Source organism: Idiotropiscis lumnitzeri, chromosome 3 (assembly GCF_059441095.1).
Source record: "Idiotropiscis lumnitzeri isolate Australia: NSW breed Sydney's pygmy pipehorse chromosome 3, RoL_Ilum_1.0, whole genome shotgun sequence".
NCBI classification, from domain to species: domain Eukaryota; kingdom Metazoa; phylum Chordata; class Actinopteri; order Syngnathiformes; family Syngnathidae; genus Idiotropiscis; species Idiotropiscis lumnitzeri.
The window spans coordinates 24,492,298-24,509,992 of NC_142393.1; the positions used below are offsets into that span (position 1 = coordinate 24,492,298).

At 41.1% G+C, this 17,695-nt stretch overlaps 2 protein-coding genes across 4 annotated transcripts; one reads left to right on the forward strand and one right to left on the reverse strand.

The window, feature by feature from the left end:
- Positions 1 to 710: 710 nt before the first annotated feature.
- dnajc5aa (DnaJ (Hsp40) homolog, subfamily C, member 5aa) lies at positions 711 to 13,764 on the reverse strand. Of its 3 annotated transcripts, none has more exons than XM_088289795.1 (5): positions 13,616 to 13,764; positions 4,974 to 5,103; positions 4,307 to 4,520; positions 4,050 to 4,221; positions 711 to 2,576 (listed from the first exon to the last, which is right to left on the reverse strand). In XM_088289795.1, the coding sequence occupies exons 2-5, from the start codon at positions 5,081 to 5,083 to the stop codon at positions 2,470 to 2,472; spliced, it is 603 nt and encodes a 200-aa protein (XP_088145921.1). In that variant the 5' UTR covers positions 5,084 to 5,103; positions 13,616 to 13,764; the 3' UTR covers positions 711 to 2,469. The 3 variants fall into 3 exon arrangements, with proteins under 3 accessions (XP_088145921.1, XP_088145920.1, XP_088145922.1); XM_088289794.1 differs by lacking the exon at positions 13,616 to 13,764 and adding an exon at positions 9,778 to 10,024; XM_088289796.1 differs by lacking the exon at positions 13,616 to 13,764 and adding an exon at positions 9,778 to 10,001 and having other exon boundaries at positions 711 to 2,573.
- Positions 13,236 to 16,665, forward strand: LOC148340561 (glucose-induced degradation protein 8-B homolog). The gene is made up of 5 exons (XM_088289793.1): positions 13,236 to 13,426; positions 13,750 to 13,877; positions 13,981 to 14,177; positions 14,443 to 14,640; positions 15,475 to 16,665. The coding sequence occupies exons 2-5, from the start codon at positions 13,757 to 13,759 to the stop codon at positions 15,646 to 15,648; spliced, it is 690 nt and encodes a 229-aa protein (XP_088145919.1). The 5' UTR covers positions 13,236 to 13,426; positions 13,750 to 13,756; the 3' UTR covers positions 15,649 to 16,665.
- The last annotated feature ends 1,030 nt before the right edge of the window (positions 16,666 to 17,695 follow it).

A 17,695-nucleotide genomic window follows, 5' to 3' on the forward strand; every position in this document is an offset into this window, starting at 1 on the left:
AACAGAGGCTTTGGAATTAGAGGCAGCTGACTTAAATACTGAATTTGACAATCCAATGTACTGAATCATAAATGGGCTCCAATATGCTTTTACAGCTGGTTTTATTTAAAAAATTCAAAACTATTTTCAAGCGCAAACTATTTTCCTTAAAGAGCATAGATCGAGCGCAATGCGTGTCAATTCCAATGTTTCTATTCATAATAATGTAATACTTTTTTCTAGGCGGTGGTGCCTGATGATGCATGTTTCTCGTTATTTATGCTGTTATGGTGGCAGCAAACTCAGCTTGATTCATTTTAAAATAAGCATCAATTTGGCAGATAGTGACGAATACTTAAAAATGACAAAATTCACAGTTTATTGTCCATACAAAAACGTATCTATAAAGCTATGATAAAACAGATTGCGTTGTGTAATGTGTTGCTTACACATAATAGAAATTGTCATTTACAGGCTAACGCATAGCACCGATAGTTGTGGTGTTGGACTCCTTTAAGAAATGGATGTTTGAAAACAAACAAGATTCAATATCCTCTGTGAAAAACGACTAATAGAATTGTACCTTGCGGTAACTGTTGGTTACTACATTATCCCGTCTATCTGGTGGCAAAGGTGAGCACACCACAATGAATTTGAAGTGAAGTACTCAACTATCTTGTGAGTCAAATGCACGTCGCATGCAGAAAATCATGAAAGAATGAAATCCATCCAAATGTTTAGGAACATTTATTCACCAACAGCAAATTGAGATCAATGATCCACATGTTTTCTTCCAGACACACGATAACCATGCTACAACATAAAGGTTTCTTGGACTGCACTTTACTGTTTCGAGGGCGCCTGTATGTACAACCAACCTGAAGCCCATTAAAAGTCTCCTCGCACAATTGAATGGTTACAATACAACACCGCACCAGTTAAAATGATTTCCCACCACAAAGTATAACATAAATCGACCTCCATGGATTTATCATGAAACCAATTCACTACAGTTGCACTCAATACTGTCTTGCCGGAGTCGTCTCCCGATTACGGACCTGTTGTATTATTTTTTTTTTTTATGTTTCTTGGAGTGCATTCAACTTAAAACATGTACAGTAGCATTTTCAGAATCTCAATGAAAAAGCAAGGGGACGGGCACATCTACAGTATGTTTCATCAAGGGGTTACTTACAGGAAACATCATACGAAACATCCATACTGTTAATAGCAGAGGGTGGCTCAGCGCTTGTAAACCATCAAAACACGTGATGAGCCGAGTGGCAAATCGAAAAACATACAGTACAGTGGGGGATTTGCAAATGTGTGGCCATACATGCAAATCCGAATGATGCAATGTGCCAAAATCTGATTCTGGCTGACTGGCCGTTTTCCATGCCAGCTGTGCAGATGTCAATGAGTGGAGGTGCAACAAGGACTTGATTAATTGACAACTAATCAGTTATCAAATTAATCGATAACTATTTTGAGAACCCATTCATCATCGAGAGAACTCTTGGAATTTTAGCCTGGCATATATTCTCCAATTTCTGTCGTCCTCCATCAAAGAAGACTGATTATCAAAATAAGACCTTTGCAAACATCTGTTTGTACTTTGGAAAATAATAATCAATTTTGTTGCAGATTTTCTTCCGCACTGTCAATTTGAGATGTCATTTTTTACAAATAAAGGGATGTAAATATATATATATATTTTTTTTTTATCCGATTCATCGATTGTTAAAATAACTGATAGTTGCAACCCCAAAAACAAGTCCACAATGACCACAGATATATCACTTCAAAACAAGATGACAATTATATTCCTCTCTCTCTCCACAGAAAGAAGCTTTTGCAATGATCAGAATTCCCACACAACATGACGAAAGTAATGTTCTTCATAACACGTGACCTTTTCCTTCAATCTCTTGGTAAAAAAAAAAGAGACACGTCTGCTGATATGACAACATTCCTCTCGGGCGTAGATGACAAAAAGACAAAAACGTCCCCGACACTGTGAAGCGACGTTCAAACAAATGAGTGTGAATTAACGACGGCAGCCACATTTTTCCCGCTGCTTGACAACCGCTTTGAAAGTGCAATGCCGCCGAGAGCCTCACCGCTCTCACGCTGCGCGTCGTAATCATGTGGACATATTGCACGGAAGAGTCAAAATGTTGCCAAAGAGGAAATATGCTGCATGCTACACAATGACACACAATGCTGGATTAGAGGGACGTGGGGGCAAAATAGAAAAGAAATGAAAATAGAATAATTTCTTGTCATACTCTAGGGAAATAAATAAGGAGATGGTGGGCGGGGGTGTAAGGGATGAGTAGTTCCTTTGATGGACCATGCTGACTAGTCCCTGTCCTCTGCATGGGCCTTCCTTGTGAAAGATGGATTCTTTCCCGTCACGGAGGTGGCGCAGGGGAGCAGGTGGGGCCGAGGCGAGGAGGGACGGACGGACGGACGGACGGCTGCGGCTGCTTAGTTGAAGCCGGTGTCGGTGTGGTAGGAGTAGTGGCCGTCCGACGTCAGCTGGGTGGTCTCTGTCGCCGTGGGCTGAAGCATGATGGGCTCACCGCCCGCCTCTGCTGGAGACACAACAACAGGTGGTTATTATAGCTCCTAAAAAACAAACAAACATCTCAAACCGGAATTGAAAAACACATTCTTGTTCACCAAAAAAAAAAAAAATACGAGTGCTTTTCAAAAAGAAATAATTGAAACCATGTTTGATGTTAACAAAACTAAATAAAGCAATCTGGAATTCCAGTGAAAATGTTCTTCATTCTCATCTTTGGTAATTGATCCCAGACATGAACTTTTGTGATTCATTTGAAATTTTAAAATATTTTTTTTAGTATTACTTGATGGCCGTACGGAAGAAGGGAGGTCTAACTGTTTACTTTACTTCATTAAACAATAACTATTGTGCCTTTTTTTTGTAAATATCTCGGTATCTTAGTTTCAAAATTATGTGACATGTATCAAAGGAGAACTCTTTTTTTTTTTCTTTTCCCTGGCTCTATTCAGTGGGCTTGTCTGAGAAGCGAACACTGCCCCTCTGCTGTCAAGTTGCTGTGAGTGTGAATCAGGGAGCTGACAAACGACGTCAGCATTTTGGATCATTTATTTCTTCTTTTTTTGTTTGTTTGTTTACAAGATTTGTGATCTGTAGAAGGTGGGTGGGCCTCAAAATGTCTGATTAAACGAGTTATATTTTTGTTGCTACAATCTGAAAGAGACACAACTAAAAATGATTGTTCTTATTTTTGTTCAAATACACTGGAAAAATGGGGAGTGATATTTACTTGAAAAATCACAGTCAAATTTTCTCACTCAGAATTCAAGTCAATTTTACAAGAAGAGTTTTTGGGTACATTTTACACGTTCATTAAATTTAAAAAGTCACTCCAAGGTCGAACCAACTTTGTTATTGTACACACATTTCATACACAAAGGAGCACAATCCGCTTTACTCGATTTTTTTTTTTCAAGTAAATATCACTCCCCATTTTTCATTAAAAAGTGCAAATAGATTAAACTAAACATTATTCTGTGCCACTCAGATGAACTTGTTTTTATATTTGCCTGTTCCTTGACACACTTGACACTAATAATGCAATAATACCTTACCATGGCTTTAATACCGAGAGGTCTTACAGTGAGAATTTGATATTGTTGCATTTCTAGTGATTAGTAATCACACATGCGATTTTTTTCAAACCGATAATCAGATTAAGTTATTCATCCGAGTCACTATGCGTTACTATAGTGGTGAGAATGAGTCACATGGATCTCAAATATTTGCAAGGGAAAAGAAGTGAAAATTTGGCAATAATTGATGCTCAGTATAATTGCAATGAGAAAAAATACATTTTCCCCAAAAAGTAACATAAATAAGAAGGGAATTGGGGGAAAAAATAAATAACTAAATAAAATAAATCGAGGATCAGTCAGGCTTGAGTTCACCGTATACTGTAAGAATCTATATAAAAAAAAACAATGTCTATAAACCACAGCTTTTGCGACATAAAAAATAAAAAGGTGCACGTTGATCTCACCTCTCTCGTCCGATTGCAACTGAGCCTCCAGGTCCTCCGGGGACACGTAAAAATCCTGCTCCTGGCCCTCCCGAGGCCGAGGTTTACATCTTCCGCAGCAGCAGTTGCAGCAGCAGCACAGGCAGCAACAGAAGTAGCAGCCAGTGGCCAGCCCGCAGAACACAAACAGCGCCTGCAAACCAGCTTGAGTTTGAGGGCGGGCCCACACCAAAAACAAAAAACAACAAAGAAAATGTTTCCTTTGCATCCAAGCTTACCTTTGCCCACCAGCTGGAGAGGACAAAGTAAGTGTTGACGTTCTCCTCCCCAAACTGCTCGGCCACGTACAGTCCCAGCGAACCGTATTTGTCATAAATGTTGCGCTTGGTGGGGTCATTGAGAATGGCGTGAGCGTTGTTTATCTCCTTGAACTTATCCGCTGCTTCGGGATTGTCAGGATTCTTGTCAGGGTGAAACTTCAGAGCCAGTTTCCTGCGCGGGAAACAACCAATGAAGAACTTCATCATACAGTACATCCATCCAGTTTCGACGGCCTAGCCCTTTTTGACATTTTAATCAACATTTCTGAACACTTTATACGCCAGTCAGACAAACGCAGACCCGTTCTGATTTTTAGCCAGAAACTTCAAGTGCATTCACACTTGGCCGGTGATACCCAACATTCATTGAGCCAAGGCACAAATAGTGGTAACTTGAGAAAGGAGTATGGGCGGAATGATTTTGAAAAATAATTTAATTGTGACCCCTCCGCCCACAATATGGTGATTGCAAAATATATAATATGCCATTATTATTCAAGGTCCTCTTCCCATGTGTTTTTTAAACACTTTAAAGAACCGGCTTGTTCAGTTTTGTTTTAAATGTGTGCGTGTGTGTGTGGGGGTGTGCATGTGTGTGTGTGTCGGGGTGGAGCTTGGGTTTCACCTGTAGGAGCGCTTGATGTCATCATTCGTGGCAATCTTTTCCACTCCCAGCACGTGGTAGAGTGACTCACCAGCGGTGGAGAGAGAGCGCTGCCTCTGATGCTCAGCCATGATGCCTCACGTTCACAGGGCTGGACACAAACACAACTTTCTTTACTGAACGTATAGTCAGCACCTAGGTATCGTCCATAGGGTCAGATGCAAGCTGGATGCTGTCCCAGAGGGGCGGGGCACACCTGGCCTGGACTGGCCACAGGGCACAATAGACCAGTGATTCCCAAGCACTGGGGCATTACAAACCATCAGATGTGCCAGGGGAAATGATCCAATTACACTCCACTGATCTGAAAAGTATCATTTACAACATATAATGCCCATCTTTGTTCCTATCTGTGCCAGCGGAAAATGGTGAACGAACCATTCTATTTTCTCTCACAAGATGGCAGAAGGTGCAATTAACCTTTGGGTCCACCTGTTGCCATTTATAAAAGAGGAATAATAGTTTTATGTTCTACAAGAATTTAGGAAATTTGTGCTGCAGTCTAACCCAGCTGACGTCGGGCAAAAGGCACACAACACGCTGAACTGGTCGCCAGACAGTCGCAGGGGACACAAAGACACCGTCCGTCACTGAGTGAGAACCGAGCCCATGCTGCTCGCACACAAGTCAGGCGAGTGTACCACGACACCATCAGTGGCTTAAAGCAAACATTGCCACCTTCTTTAACATCGTCTACCACCACGAGTTGGAATGACCTCATCCCTTCACAACCGCTAATTGCAATGAACTGAAATCCCTCGTCAGACAGCCACCAATGCTCTTCAAATCACTTTAATGAACAAACTGTTCAGAAGAAATAAAACATAATAAGCACATTACTTCACGAGATGACGATGCCCACAATTTAAGGCAAGTAACTCAATTACAGGTGTAAGAATTAATTGATTAATCGACAACTAATCAATCTTCAAATTAATTCATAACTATTTTGACAAATGATTAATCCTTTATAGGTTTTGTTTAACTTTACATTGTCCAAATCTTTGCCAAAAGGACGGTAAATACTGTCCCATTTCTGGAATCCTCCACGAAAGCAAAGTGCAGCGATGCCAACTCTGACTATAGCCTCTTAGCAACATTCTGGATAATTTGTCAGGGATATTTTGACTTTGTCAAGAACATTTGCATGTCAGCCAAAACAACAGACACGTGCTACCAGAAAGACTCACAACAACGTTAATATTTTCATTATCTTTTCTTTTTGGGAATAATTTTGAGTGACAATAAAATGACATCTTATTTGTTTTTATCAATATGATGTAATGGCAGTATATTGATAAATATATAATAATGTGTCATGCAATATACTACTAATAACAATGTTTTATTTACAGCTAGACATATCACATTGTATGGTTGTTTGCCAAAGCTTAATTTATTTAAAAAAATAGTAACATAAGATATGGTGTACTACTACTATTTTAGTTTTCGGACTGTAATGCTCTCTAGGCACTCATTAGCTTGCTTGTTACAGATGGTTTCTCTTTGTCATAGCGAACGCGGTTCCAGCGAAACTTAGACTTAGACTGTAACATCAATCATTTCTTCCTCTATTTCTGTGACGTCATTTAATGATAGCTTCGACCCGGTTTAGCATAGCGTAGCCTTAGCATCCGGCACGATGCTACGCCAAGGGTAGGAGGTGCTAGCCTCTTCAGAAATCTGTGTGGTGTCGCTAGAGGCCCTCAAGCATTGTGTTGGACATTTTGAAATACTTCTTATTCATTTATTAAAATAAAAAAAAACATTAATAATTTCCATTCTGATCCAGTACAATCACTGCTCGTGTAGCCTATGTGTTTGAGAGAGGAAGTGTGGTGGTCTTTCCTTTACTTGCTCTTGTCTGGCAATATTCCTGTGGTCATTTGTCATGCATTTCGTTTTTTTGCTTGAAAATTATTCAGCCAAATTCAGTAAAAACTCCATTTATATATTGAACATCCTTGTTGTGTAACGAAGCGATGAAATTCAATTATATTTTCAGCCCAAATCCTGGCCCTGTGTCTGTCTAACATGCCTCCTCCTGTAAATGATTATTCGACCTCCTTTTGTGTGAACGATACGTGTGTGAAGGATGGTTTGTTTACTGGCAGGGAAGTAATGATTGATGACTTTTGAGGAGCGGCTGGCGTTTAGCTGTCACGCTAGAGACGGCCGCAGCAGTGGAATTGCGATGCTACAAAGCTACTTTTGTACATGGGAAAGACTTTGACAAATTTTCTCCTGATTGGTCAGTAGAGGCCAAATCTTATGCGAGCCAATCAAAAGCCATGGTACATACAGACGAGTTTATCTACTGTGCATGTCGTCTCGTCATCTTCATAACATTTTTTACCTTTGAGGAACAGATTAGGAACTGCCCGTAGCAAAATGGATCCAAAACGGAATTTTGGGCAAGTTGGCATGTCTAAGACTGATTGTTTGTGTTGATTCAAAATATTTTCATTTATAATATTTTTGCAAACATCTGCTTTGATTTTAGGAATCAATGATCAACATTTTTGCCTATTTTCAGATGGATGTCTTGGACCAAACCACTAACTGAATCATCAATTATCTTTTATGCATTTTTGGCACTATCCATATGAAATAATGTCCTGTTCTTGAATAAGGGTATGGAAATTAGTAAATATATTTTTTTTTTATCCGATTCATCGAAAAAATAATCAACAGCCTAAACAACTATTAAAATAATTCTCAATTTGCTGGACATTTCGCTAACTCAACACTTGTCGTGTCACGTCGCTCACCATGCCAGGCCTGCTTTCTAAGGCCACACACATTCAAGGCCACATACACAACAGCGTAAAATGTGGGCTTTGTGACTTAAAGAAGACAAAAATAATACCTGCACCTCACATCCACATATTCCCAATTGTGCCCTCGCGGTTCACCTATTTGAGGATTTTTTTTCTTTTTGTGTGTGTGTGCGGAGCCAACCCCAGTTTTTTTTGGGGCGGGGATGCTTATTTGTGGTTAGGAATTGGAATTGGGGCTCTCGATTCAAATACACCAAAATTGTGTGACACCACCTGCGCTACACAATAGATCTCCTTTTAGCCAGTCTAAAATTTTGTCTACTTTTTGTGAGGAAGTAACACCCAATGAGGCGTCAACCAAAGTCACAAAAACGTTAAACTTGACCAATGATCATTGAAAATGACTATGCGCCCATTTTCACACCATTTGCAGACTATTATCTGGTACCAAATTGTTGGATGAGTCGAGAGTGAGACAACTCTGTGCATCGTAACACCCAGAGAGGCTCGATCTAAAAAGCTAGACTAGACTTGCGCTGGCGTGGAAATAAGGTTACGCTCGTCTTTACACTAAGTGCACGGTCGCCTGTCTACCAAAATCGGGGCCGGTGTGTGTATATCCATGTACATATGTTAAATGTGTATCAATAAACTTTGCATTAGGTAATTAAAGGCACAGTCTGGAGGTTTTTGCTTAAAAGAAACGCAAGCTACAATGAAAAAAAAATGCTTACTTTTCGGTTGCATGTTGTGTTTACAAATGACAACTCTACCTTTGAAGTAGAGCCTGATTGATATAAATATTTTTTATAAATAGCCGATTAATCGTGTAATCATTTTAAAAACAGAATGAATAACACCTTTGTATATATTTGTCTCTTAAACTGGTTTATCTCACTGGGTGGTAAATGTTTGCCAACTTAGTAACTTTGGGGTTGGTAGCAAAAGTTGCAAAGCTGTTTACAAACTATTTGAACATTCCCTTGCTATGTTATGAAGCCATCCTAACTTGTGTGAAACAAAACAGAGTGTAGACAATTACGGAACTAATTTTACAGTTGATTTGTTGCGGTCTGTTGCCCAAGGTTTCTGCCAGTCAACTGAACTGGAAGGAAATGCTTCAACTTGTGTTACCAGATGCAGAGATTGGTTGTACATAAAAACTATTACCCATCAACAAAATTCTGACTATTGCAAATACTGAGTGACTAGCTACTCAGCGAAACCACAAGCAACAGTGGCTGCTTAGCCAAAATGTTTATGGAAAGCAAAAATAAGGGACTAAACAAATATTCACACTCATATTGAAACCAAATGAATATTCTTTAGTGCAGTGGTCTCCAACTACTGGTGCGTGGGCCATTTGGTGCCAGCAGCACAGGCAGACTGGATTTTTTTTTCCTTTGGTAGCGGTACACTCAGTACATACACTACAAAAGGCGTCTAACTTTGCGAGATGAAATGGTGCTGACTGCAGGGCAGCAGCTGGCCCGGTTCTCCTTTGCGTTGCTCGGCAAGCTCTGCAGAGTCAAAGGGGGCAAGTGTTGGATTTATGACACACTCCTGCAGTGCATTTCTCACGCTCGTATCAGACTCGTCCACTCGCATTGGAACACGCTTCACTTGTTCCAACGGCCTCCTGATCGGCGCTACTTAAACATAACGGCGTTTAAAACGTCCGATTACCAAAAATAAATAGTCATCTCAATGCAAATGGAACAGGCCGCATTCAAGCAGCTTCGTCAAGACGGCAGCAAAACCCGACAGATTGCAGTGAAATTGTCAACGAGCAGGATTAGAGGCCGCGAAAAACGTTGCAAGGAGCAATAATCTCCGCGCATCATCATCATCGTCATCATCAGCAGCAGCATCCATGTTAGTTCGCCTCATCCAGGCCTGCTGAGGATGCAAAGCAAGGCCGCACATTTGGCGAAGGGCGCGCGCCGTCGTGCAAAGCAGGCGAGACGGCAAGAAGGAAGACTCACCTTCCTCGAGAACAAAGTGCGAGACGAACAACGAGCGGTGGCCGGGTAGCAACGAAGGAAGGACGGACGGCGTCTCGTGACTAAGGCTGCATCTCTCCGCGGATCCTCTGTGACTATGTGTGGCTCCAACCTCCCACCAACCATGGACAGCTGCAGCAGCGCGATGGCCCCGCCCCCGTACGTTCAGCGGCGTAACGTGCGCGCGCACGCAGACCAATGCGGGAGGCATTGGGAGGCGGGGCGCGCGCAAAGAGACGTGACTGGAGTCTTTTACGCAACTCTACAGTCTTCGTTGTGCAAGCTTGGAAAACATTTGAACAAAAATAATGAAAAAAACGACCATGAATCGAATTGAAAACACAAAACACTGTTATTACCCCCCCTTCTACTAAGTAACAACTTGTGTCTACTATACGACGACAGTAAAACAAAATATGTGTTACACTTACATTGCTCGTTCTTTTTCTGAAAACGTTGCACCAGTTTACCACATTTTAATCACGTGCAACTGAAAATTAAAGGGGTAGTCACCACTCACTAATTGAAAACGGCCCTCGGCGGACTATGAGGTTTGCAAAGAGGGGGCGCTATACTACACTATGCGAACTAAACTGACCAAATGCTAAATTAATAAATCACTAATCTTAAAATCAACATTAATATGTTTGCAAACGCTACTATTCCAACCAGCTACGGAGGCATGTCGAGCGCTTATATATATATTCATTTTTTCAATGAAACTAAAATTAACATTGCTAATCCACCCGTCCATTGTCTGTGCATACACAAATCAAAAGATACTTATTCAAATATGATATGGTATGATATAAATATAATACAGCAATATGAACATTTCTTCAATTTAAAAAAAATCTAATTCAATTAAGTTCTGGTGAGACAGACAGACAGACAGAAAGATAGATAGATAGATTCGCTAGAAAGATCTCATTTTAGTTTACTAACAAGTTTCCATACTCAGTTTAGTTGAACACCTGACTACAGTTTTGTTGAATGCCACTCGGTGATGACATAGGTTAAACTTCTGCCATCTAGTGGAAGAACATTTAATCTTCGGCCTCTCACTATTAATAGGGGTGGGGACATTAAACAATTTTAGATTTGATTTCAAACGAGTGGATTTTGTGGTCAATTTGGCTCCCAAAAATCACGTTTAAAAAGTTATTTTGTTTCAGATTGCATCTGATATTGGTGCGAAGCAATTTTTCCAAAATGTTTCCAAAATCCCCACCAATCACAAGTTTCCCATACAAATTCTTAAAAATCTGGCTTGTTACATCTCTAACTACCATCAAATATTTTTATGGTCTCTGACCACAAAAGCAGATAAATCAGACACATTTCTTGTGGTTCAATGTGATTGTCTTCTGTCTTCTACTTTAAGGTTATCACCTTATAACAGCAAGATCAGGGTATAGTGGGAGATTCCCCACCGAGAGGATGTGAGTTTGATTCTCGACACTTGTGACCATGTTAACTATTAAGCGTTTCAACCAGATTAACTCAGAAAACTCAGTCTTCTTTACTTCCTGTAATGACCTCAAACCTTTGCTCATGTGGGCAGCCAAACTTTGAGGAGATTCAGTGGCTAGAAAATGGACAAACACGTACCTTAGGTAATTTTATTTTCAGTTGTACTTGACTGACGCTTGTTGGATAAATAAAAAGTTATATGCCCACTCTGCAAAGCAAAACATTATTTCGCAATAGTTGTTCTTTGGCATTTCATCTCAGAGGAAAATACCCTGCTGAAGTCACCTCCACGAGGGCTTGCAAATCAACACTGCAGGAGTCTGATGGTCTTGGGCAGAACTAAACCTGTAATTATTCAATGAGAAGAATATTATAAAGATTTGTGTCAAGCAGCATCACTTTTGATTGTTTTTCTTTAACAGTTGTAGTTCCCAGGAGAATTGTATTCAATGAACATCCGTCCATCCATTTTCAGTACCGCTTCTCCTCACTAGGGTTGCTGGAGTCGATCCCAACTATCTTCAGGAAGTAGGCGGGGGACACACTGAACTGGTTGCCAGCCAATCGCAGGGCACACATTGACAAACAAACATCCGCGTTCACACTCATACCTAGGGGCAATTTAGAGTGTCCAATCGACCTGCCATGCATGTTTTTGGAATGTTGGAGGAAACCGGAGTATCCAGAGGAAACCCACGCAGGATGGCCGGAGCAGGGATTGAACCCACGACCGATGCTGTCTCTCACTGTGAGGCCATCGTGCTAACTAGTCGTGCCACCGTGCCACCCTATTTAATGATCAGAGACAGCTCTTGGGAAAGTAATTTAATCTAAATAGATTATTTTATATTAATCCCATAATTTTACTAAATATTACTGGATTTTACTTATGGCTGAAATTGTAATATACAACAACCTACAGACAATTAACTTTAAGAAAAGCCTCTCTCAAGCGATGTATTTGCATATCTTGGTGACTTGTTAAAGAAAACGGACAAAATATGACAGGAGCTGCATGTAAAATGCTCATTCCCACATTCTCTTTGAAGTCAGCCATTGAAAGGCAAACCGTTTTTTTTTACGTTTTCAGAGGTTGAAGTGGGCCCATGTAAAGACGTCCACATACGTTTTGGGACAGCTGGTCCCGTTATTTTGACGTTATTAGCGAGGTATTTCCAATTACTTTGAATTGACAAATTGTAATTGGTCCCTCCCATGACTCCCACGAAGACCTGGAGAAAGGGGAGGGGGGCGTGGTCATAATGCTCATTTATAAGGAGGTGTTTTTAAACTGCTTAGTTTTATATGATTTTCTCCAAAACATTGATACGTCGCTGAGAGGCCTGGACAATCCCAGCATGCTTTGCAGCACTTGTGATCGTAATGGTGCGAGAAATTCATGTTTTGGTTGTATTTCTCTGATCTTTGTTTTTGATTATTTTGTTGTATACCAGTATGCTTTTCAGTTGATGCTGGGTGATAGTTTTGGGTTTTGATGTGGCACAGTGACCATGCATGATGGTGTGGGGACTGTTGACTTGTCAGTATCTGTATTGTGTGAAACAGCGACTAGCCTGTACGTTTGCTTACGTGAAATAAAGTTGCCAGAAAATACAAGATAATATAATTTTCCTGGATAAAAAGGATACATGAATTCAGTTTGTTATTGAAAAAAATGGACCAAACTGGCAGCATGATCCCTTAAAAAAAGTTCAGTGAAAAATTCTTCACTCTATCTCGAATGAAACATTACTTTTCACTCACCACGTATATATTCGTAATTGATGTTGACATTCATAGAATATTTTTAATGTATCTAATACAATCATTGTTGCAATTGTGGTGTGATTTCTTTAGGCACATAAATTCTTTAGGCACATAAAGTCGCCCCCCCCTCAACCGCAAATTCGCACAGGGCCTTTCCTCGGCAACCATGACGTCACTGTGTCCACCAATGGCTAATCTCGCATGAATGACGTAGGTTGCTATCGCGAGGATATCACATTAGCTTGGCTTACTAGCAGGCCACCGAAAGCTTCATTGGGGCTTCTGTTGTACTTTACAAATGTTCTCCTCCCAGGGAAACTAATCGGACTACGTGTCAACACTTGATATCACCCTTCGCGTCAACAACAAACACCGGAGCTCGCGTTGGACGGTAGGTTCGCGGCTAGCAGCGAGCTAACTAACCGAGGCTGTCTGACTGTTGCCAGTCTGTCTTGAGGAAATGAAGAACTGGATTTGTTTTGGGATCTGACGCTGGACGTTCAAACCAGTTCAGCCCTCGAAAGCGGTCACAAACATTCAAAACTCGTTTTCTCTCGTCGTCAGTGCGCATTTGCATTACCCCATTTGCAGTATTCCTTACGTAGCATGTTTCTCCTCCGCTGTCCGTTAAGTGTTGCTGTAGATACTTGAAGCCGCCAAACCGTGTCAGTCTTGCTCCCGTCTCCCCCTTTGAGCGTTTTCGCTTTCTTGCAGGCGTCCAATGATGAGTTATGCTGAAAAGCCTGAAGACATCACAAAAGACGAGTGGATGGACAAATTGAACAACGTGCACATTCAGAGAGCAGATATGAACCGGCTCATTATGAACTACCTGGTGACCGGTGAGGCTCCTCACAACATGTTGGAGGAGTGAAAAGACAAACCAAATCTTACGTACTGTATGTTTGATGAATGTTCCATGTCATGCTCTGTCTTGTGTTCAAGAGGGATTCAAAGAGGCGGCAGAGAAGTTCCGGATGGAGTCTGGTATTGAGCCCACTGTGGACTTGGACTCTCTCGATGAAAGGATAAAGATCCGAGAGATGATCCTGAAGGGACAGATCCAGGAAGCCATTGCGCTCATCAACAGTCTGCACCCGGAGCTGCTGGACACCAATCGATACTTGTACTTTCATTTGCAGGTACATTTGCATGTCTGTCACACACTGTACAGTGAAACCTTGATTTTTGACCATGCTCATAACTAGGGATGAATGATTTTGAAAAGTAATGTAATTAACTTATACATGTTCGAAATAAAGGCACACAAGTATTGGGATACTCGGAACAATTGGTAATTAATCTGCAATTATTTTCAAAGTCATTAGTAGGAATTTGTCGCTTTTTTGAAAGGCCTTAGATCACCCAGCCTTAATTCATCACTTGTGTGTCATTCCCCTGGCGCAGCAACAACATTTGATCGAGCTGATCCGGTTAAGGGAGACAGAGTCAGCGCTGGAGTTTGCCCAGACGCAGCTGGCCGAGCAGGGGGAGGAGAGCCGTGAATGTCTAACAGAGATGGAGAGAACGCTCGCTCTCTTGGCCTTCGACAACCCAGAAGAGTCGCCCTTCGGAGACCTGCTCAACATGATGCAGAGGCAAAAGGTACTGGCAACAGCTATCTAGAGAACTCTCCATTGGAAATCTTTGCACTTTCATTGCTTATGACGTCCAAAAACGGTGATCAATTGGTACCAAAAATTCATGTGGACATCCCTACTAATGACCACTTCCACATATCAAAAGGATTAACCCCTCCGTGGCGGATTTATATGAGAATGAGGAAATGTGTACGGTAAGTGAGCTGAGGTACATAGATTATGCTGGGTGGAGGGTACACTTGCGTACTGCTTCTTTGCTAATCACGGTGAGGATGGCGGGACATAAACCATCAGTAGGGATATTTACAGATGCTGCAGTGGGAATGAGTAGACATGCACATTTATACAATGCGCCTATTTATTCTTTGGAACGTAAAAGCTCCGGGCTACACGTACACCTATGTGCCTATGACAGGCAGAAAAATCAAATGGTCTTCCAGATTATATATCTACTGTGGTTATTGAGGGGGAAAAAAGCAATTAGATTTTTGAAAATCATTCAGTCCTATTGCCTATCATGGGGTCATTTGATGGTGAAATTTTAAACCTTAAAACCAAGCCACTGATGCATTCAAGTAAAAATATACAATGTACCCTGACTAAAAATTCTTTGTGTGAACCTGAAACCAGAATTGCATTTATAAACTCATTTAACTTAAGCCATAAAAAATGGAGATGGCTGCTTTTGATGTCAATCTAGCGTCTGCGCCCATTACATATCCAAAAATGGATTTATTCCTCGTTAGCAAATATCTGAATTATCAAATATTGACTGACTGATGGTTGATGCGTGTGAGATTGCACAGAAACGGTGTGAGAAATATTTGATGCTGCACAGGTGTGGAGCGAGGTGAACCAAGCTGTGCTGGACCACGAAAACAGGGAGTCCACCCCCAAATTGGCCAAACTCCTCAAGTTACTGCTGTGGGCGCAGAACGAGCTGGACCAGAAGAAAGTGAAATACCCGAAAATGACTGACTTGAGTACGGGAACCATCGAGGATCCCAAGTGAACCCAACCGCAAGACATTGACGTCTTTTACGGCCCCCTTAATTTATGATCAACCGTGCGGCTGTTGCAGCTGGATAGTGTGCTAAACTAGGTTTTGGTGAGTTGTCTTGTCTGAACTTGGTCATCATGACTCTGTAGCATTCAAACAGCACCAGCTAAGTTACCACGGCGGTATACAGTGGTGCCTTGAGGTAAGAGTGACCCAGCAGAAGTTTTTCTAGATCCAGGCAGTAGCTTGGCCGAAATTGATGTATTTTTTATTTTTGCTTTGACTTGCAAGAAAAAAATTGAGAATGGCATTGCTTTTTAATTCAATGGCGAAAAATGATTTGAGAAGTTTTAAGAAGGTAGTCACAGCAAGAATTGCTTGTATCTCAAGGCACAAGAGTCTGGTTGTCGCTAATTTCCATGGCTTTTAATCCCCAATTCAATTTCAGTATTATAGTACTTATTATTCTGCGTGGCTCACTGCTGTCGTTACTACATTAATTATTCCTTAAAGAAAATTGAATCGATTTGAAAATGTGAATCTGGCCTTCACATGGTTTCCGTGGTAACGCGTTGCTTTTTGTGCAAACAGGTCACGACTACGTTCAACCAGAATACCCAGAAAACTGGTTTAACTTGCTATCCAGGTTTGCGCAACAGCATATATACTGTATGTAAGGTTTAAAAAAAAAAACTGCGACGTTTATTATTCCTGTGTCATAGAAGAGAGACGAGACTGTAAATTGCTGTACTATTTACAAAGTAACATTTAAATACAGAGGCTGGGTTTTTAGACTAATGTTGGAGTCAGCATATACAAGTTACTATTTTATACATTTGCGTTTATCAAAGGCCTTGAGTCTGTAGTATTTATTGTGTCAATTGTCTCAATTGCCGGAAAACGAATTGAAAAGAATGAAGCCGGCCGGGCTGAGCAGCCTGAGAGAACATGAAGCGAGTGAAAACTGTGAAGCTTTAAACCAGGGGGGTCAAACTCATATGCGGTCTAATTAGCTCTTAAAAAAAAAAACGACGATTCCAAATATTAAAAAAACAATTTTTTTGATGATCATGTTGCAATTAAGATGAACACTAGGCGGCCTGAAATTTCTGAACAGAAATGAGTGCAGTTACTGCAATACTCCTAATCTGTTTATGTCATTTACACATGTGACTTAAAGATCAAAGTGAACCTCCATCTGGAAAACTTGACACACTCAACTGACTCCTCACACAGTACAAACTCAAGTGGGAACCTTTCGGATAGAGTCCGCAGTTGTCCCAAATCAAAAGGCGTTCAGGTTGTTACAGCCCATGTAAGAAAGCATAAAATGGATCCATCAAAGCAACCTCTTTTCAACTGAAGCCATTGGCTCATGTTTTTCAGTACTCATTGTCTTCAAATTTTTCAATGGGGAGTGTTCATTTTCACACAAATGCATTATTCGCCGTGCAAAGGTGGCACAGTTGCACTTTTTATGAAGGTTGCTCTGGAAACTTGCCCTCTTGTAGCATTCACGGGTTCATCAATCACAAGCGGCAGATCTTGAGGAACCCCCAAGTTCAGAATGTCATTTTAGTCAGTGGTCTCCAACCACCGGGCCGCGGGCCACTTTGGACCGTGCCGCAGCCAGCCGCCCAGATTGGGGGGGTGCTCTTGACGCATGTCAAAAGTTGCTCATTGTTGCGCTAATGTTAAACACAAGTTAGCGAAATGAGTAACGATAGCACACACACGAAGCCCACTTTTCACACAGAGCGGCAAGTGTTATTTTATTGAAATTGCCTTTCGTGTGCTATCTAGCATTCAGGCTGGGTTGTGGACCTCCACCTCCCCTCCCAGTGAGCAATTTGTTTGATACCCCTGGATTAAACAAACAAGTGACGATATTTTAGTCTGAGCCTGTGTGCGTGCGTGTGTGTTTGTGAAGCGATGGACTCTAAATGGATTTTTATATATATATTGTATCACTGAATATACTTCAATTGTGAAACATTGTTTTAACTGTTTCTGTCGAATGTGATGGTGAGTTGCAACATGGGACTTGTGCTAATCCATA

What these genes read in the sequence shown, in the direction of transcription:
- dnajc5aa (XM_088289795.1), bottom strand. Translation starts at nt 5,083, where the DNA reads ATGGCTGAGCATCAGAGGCAGCGCTCTCTCTCCACCGCTGGTGAGTCA. An exon ending in GACATCAAGCGCTCCTACAG is followed by an intron (nt 4,521 to 4,973) that starts GTGAAACCCAAG and finishes TTTCCCGCGCAG; the next exon opens with GAAACTGGCTCTGAAGTTTC. An exon ending in GTTGCAATCGGACGAGAGAG is followed by an intron (nt 2,577 to 4,049) that starts GTGAGATCAACG and finishes TTGTGTCTCCAG; the next exon opens with CAGAGGCGGGCGGTGAGCCC.
- LOC148340561 (XM_088289793.1), top strand. Translation starts at nt 13,757, where the DNA reads ATGATGAGTTATGCTGAAAAGCCTGAAGACATCACAAAAGACGAGTGG. An exon ending in TATGAACTACCTGGTGACCG is followed by an intron (nt 13,878 to 13,980) that starts GTGAGGCTCCTC and finishes CTTGTGTTCAAG; the next exon opens with AGGGATTCAAAGAGGCGGCA. An exon ending in ACTTGTACTTTCATTTGCAG is followed by an intron (nt 14,178 to 14,442) that starts GTACATTTGCAT and finishes CCCCTGGCGCAG; the next exon opens with CAACAACATTTGATCGAGCT.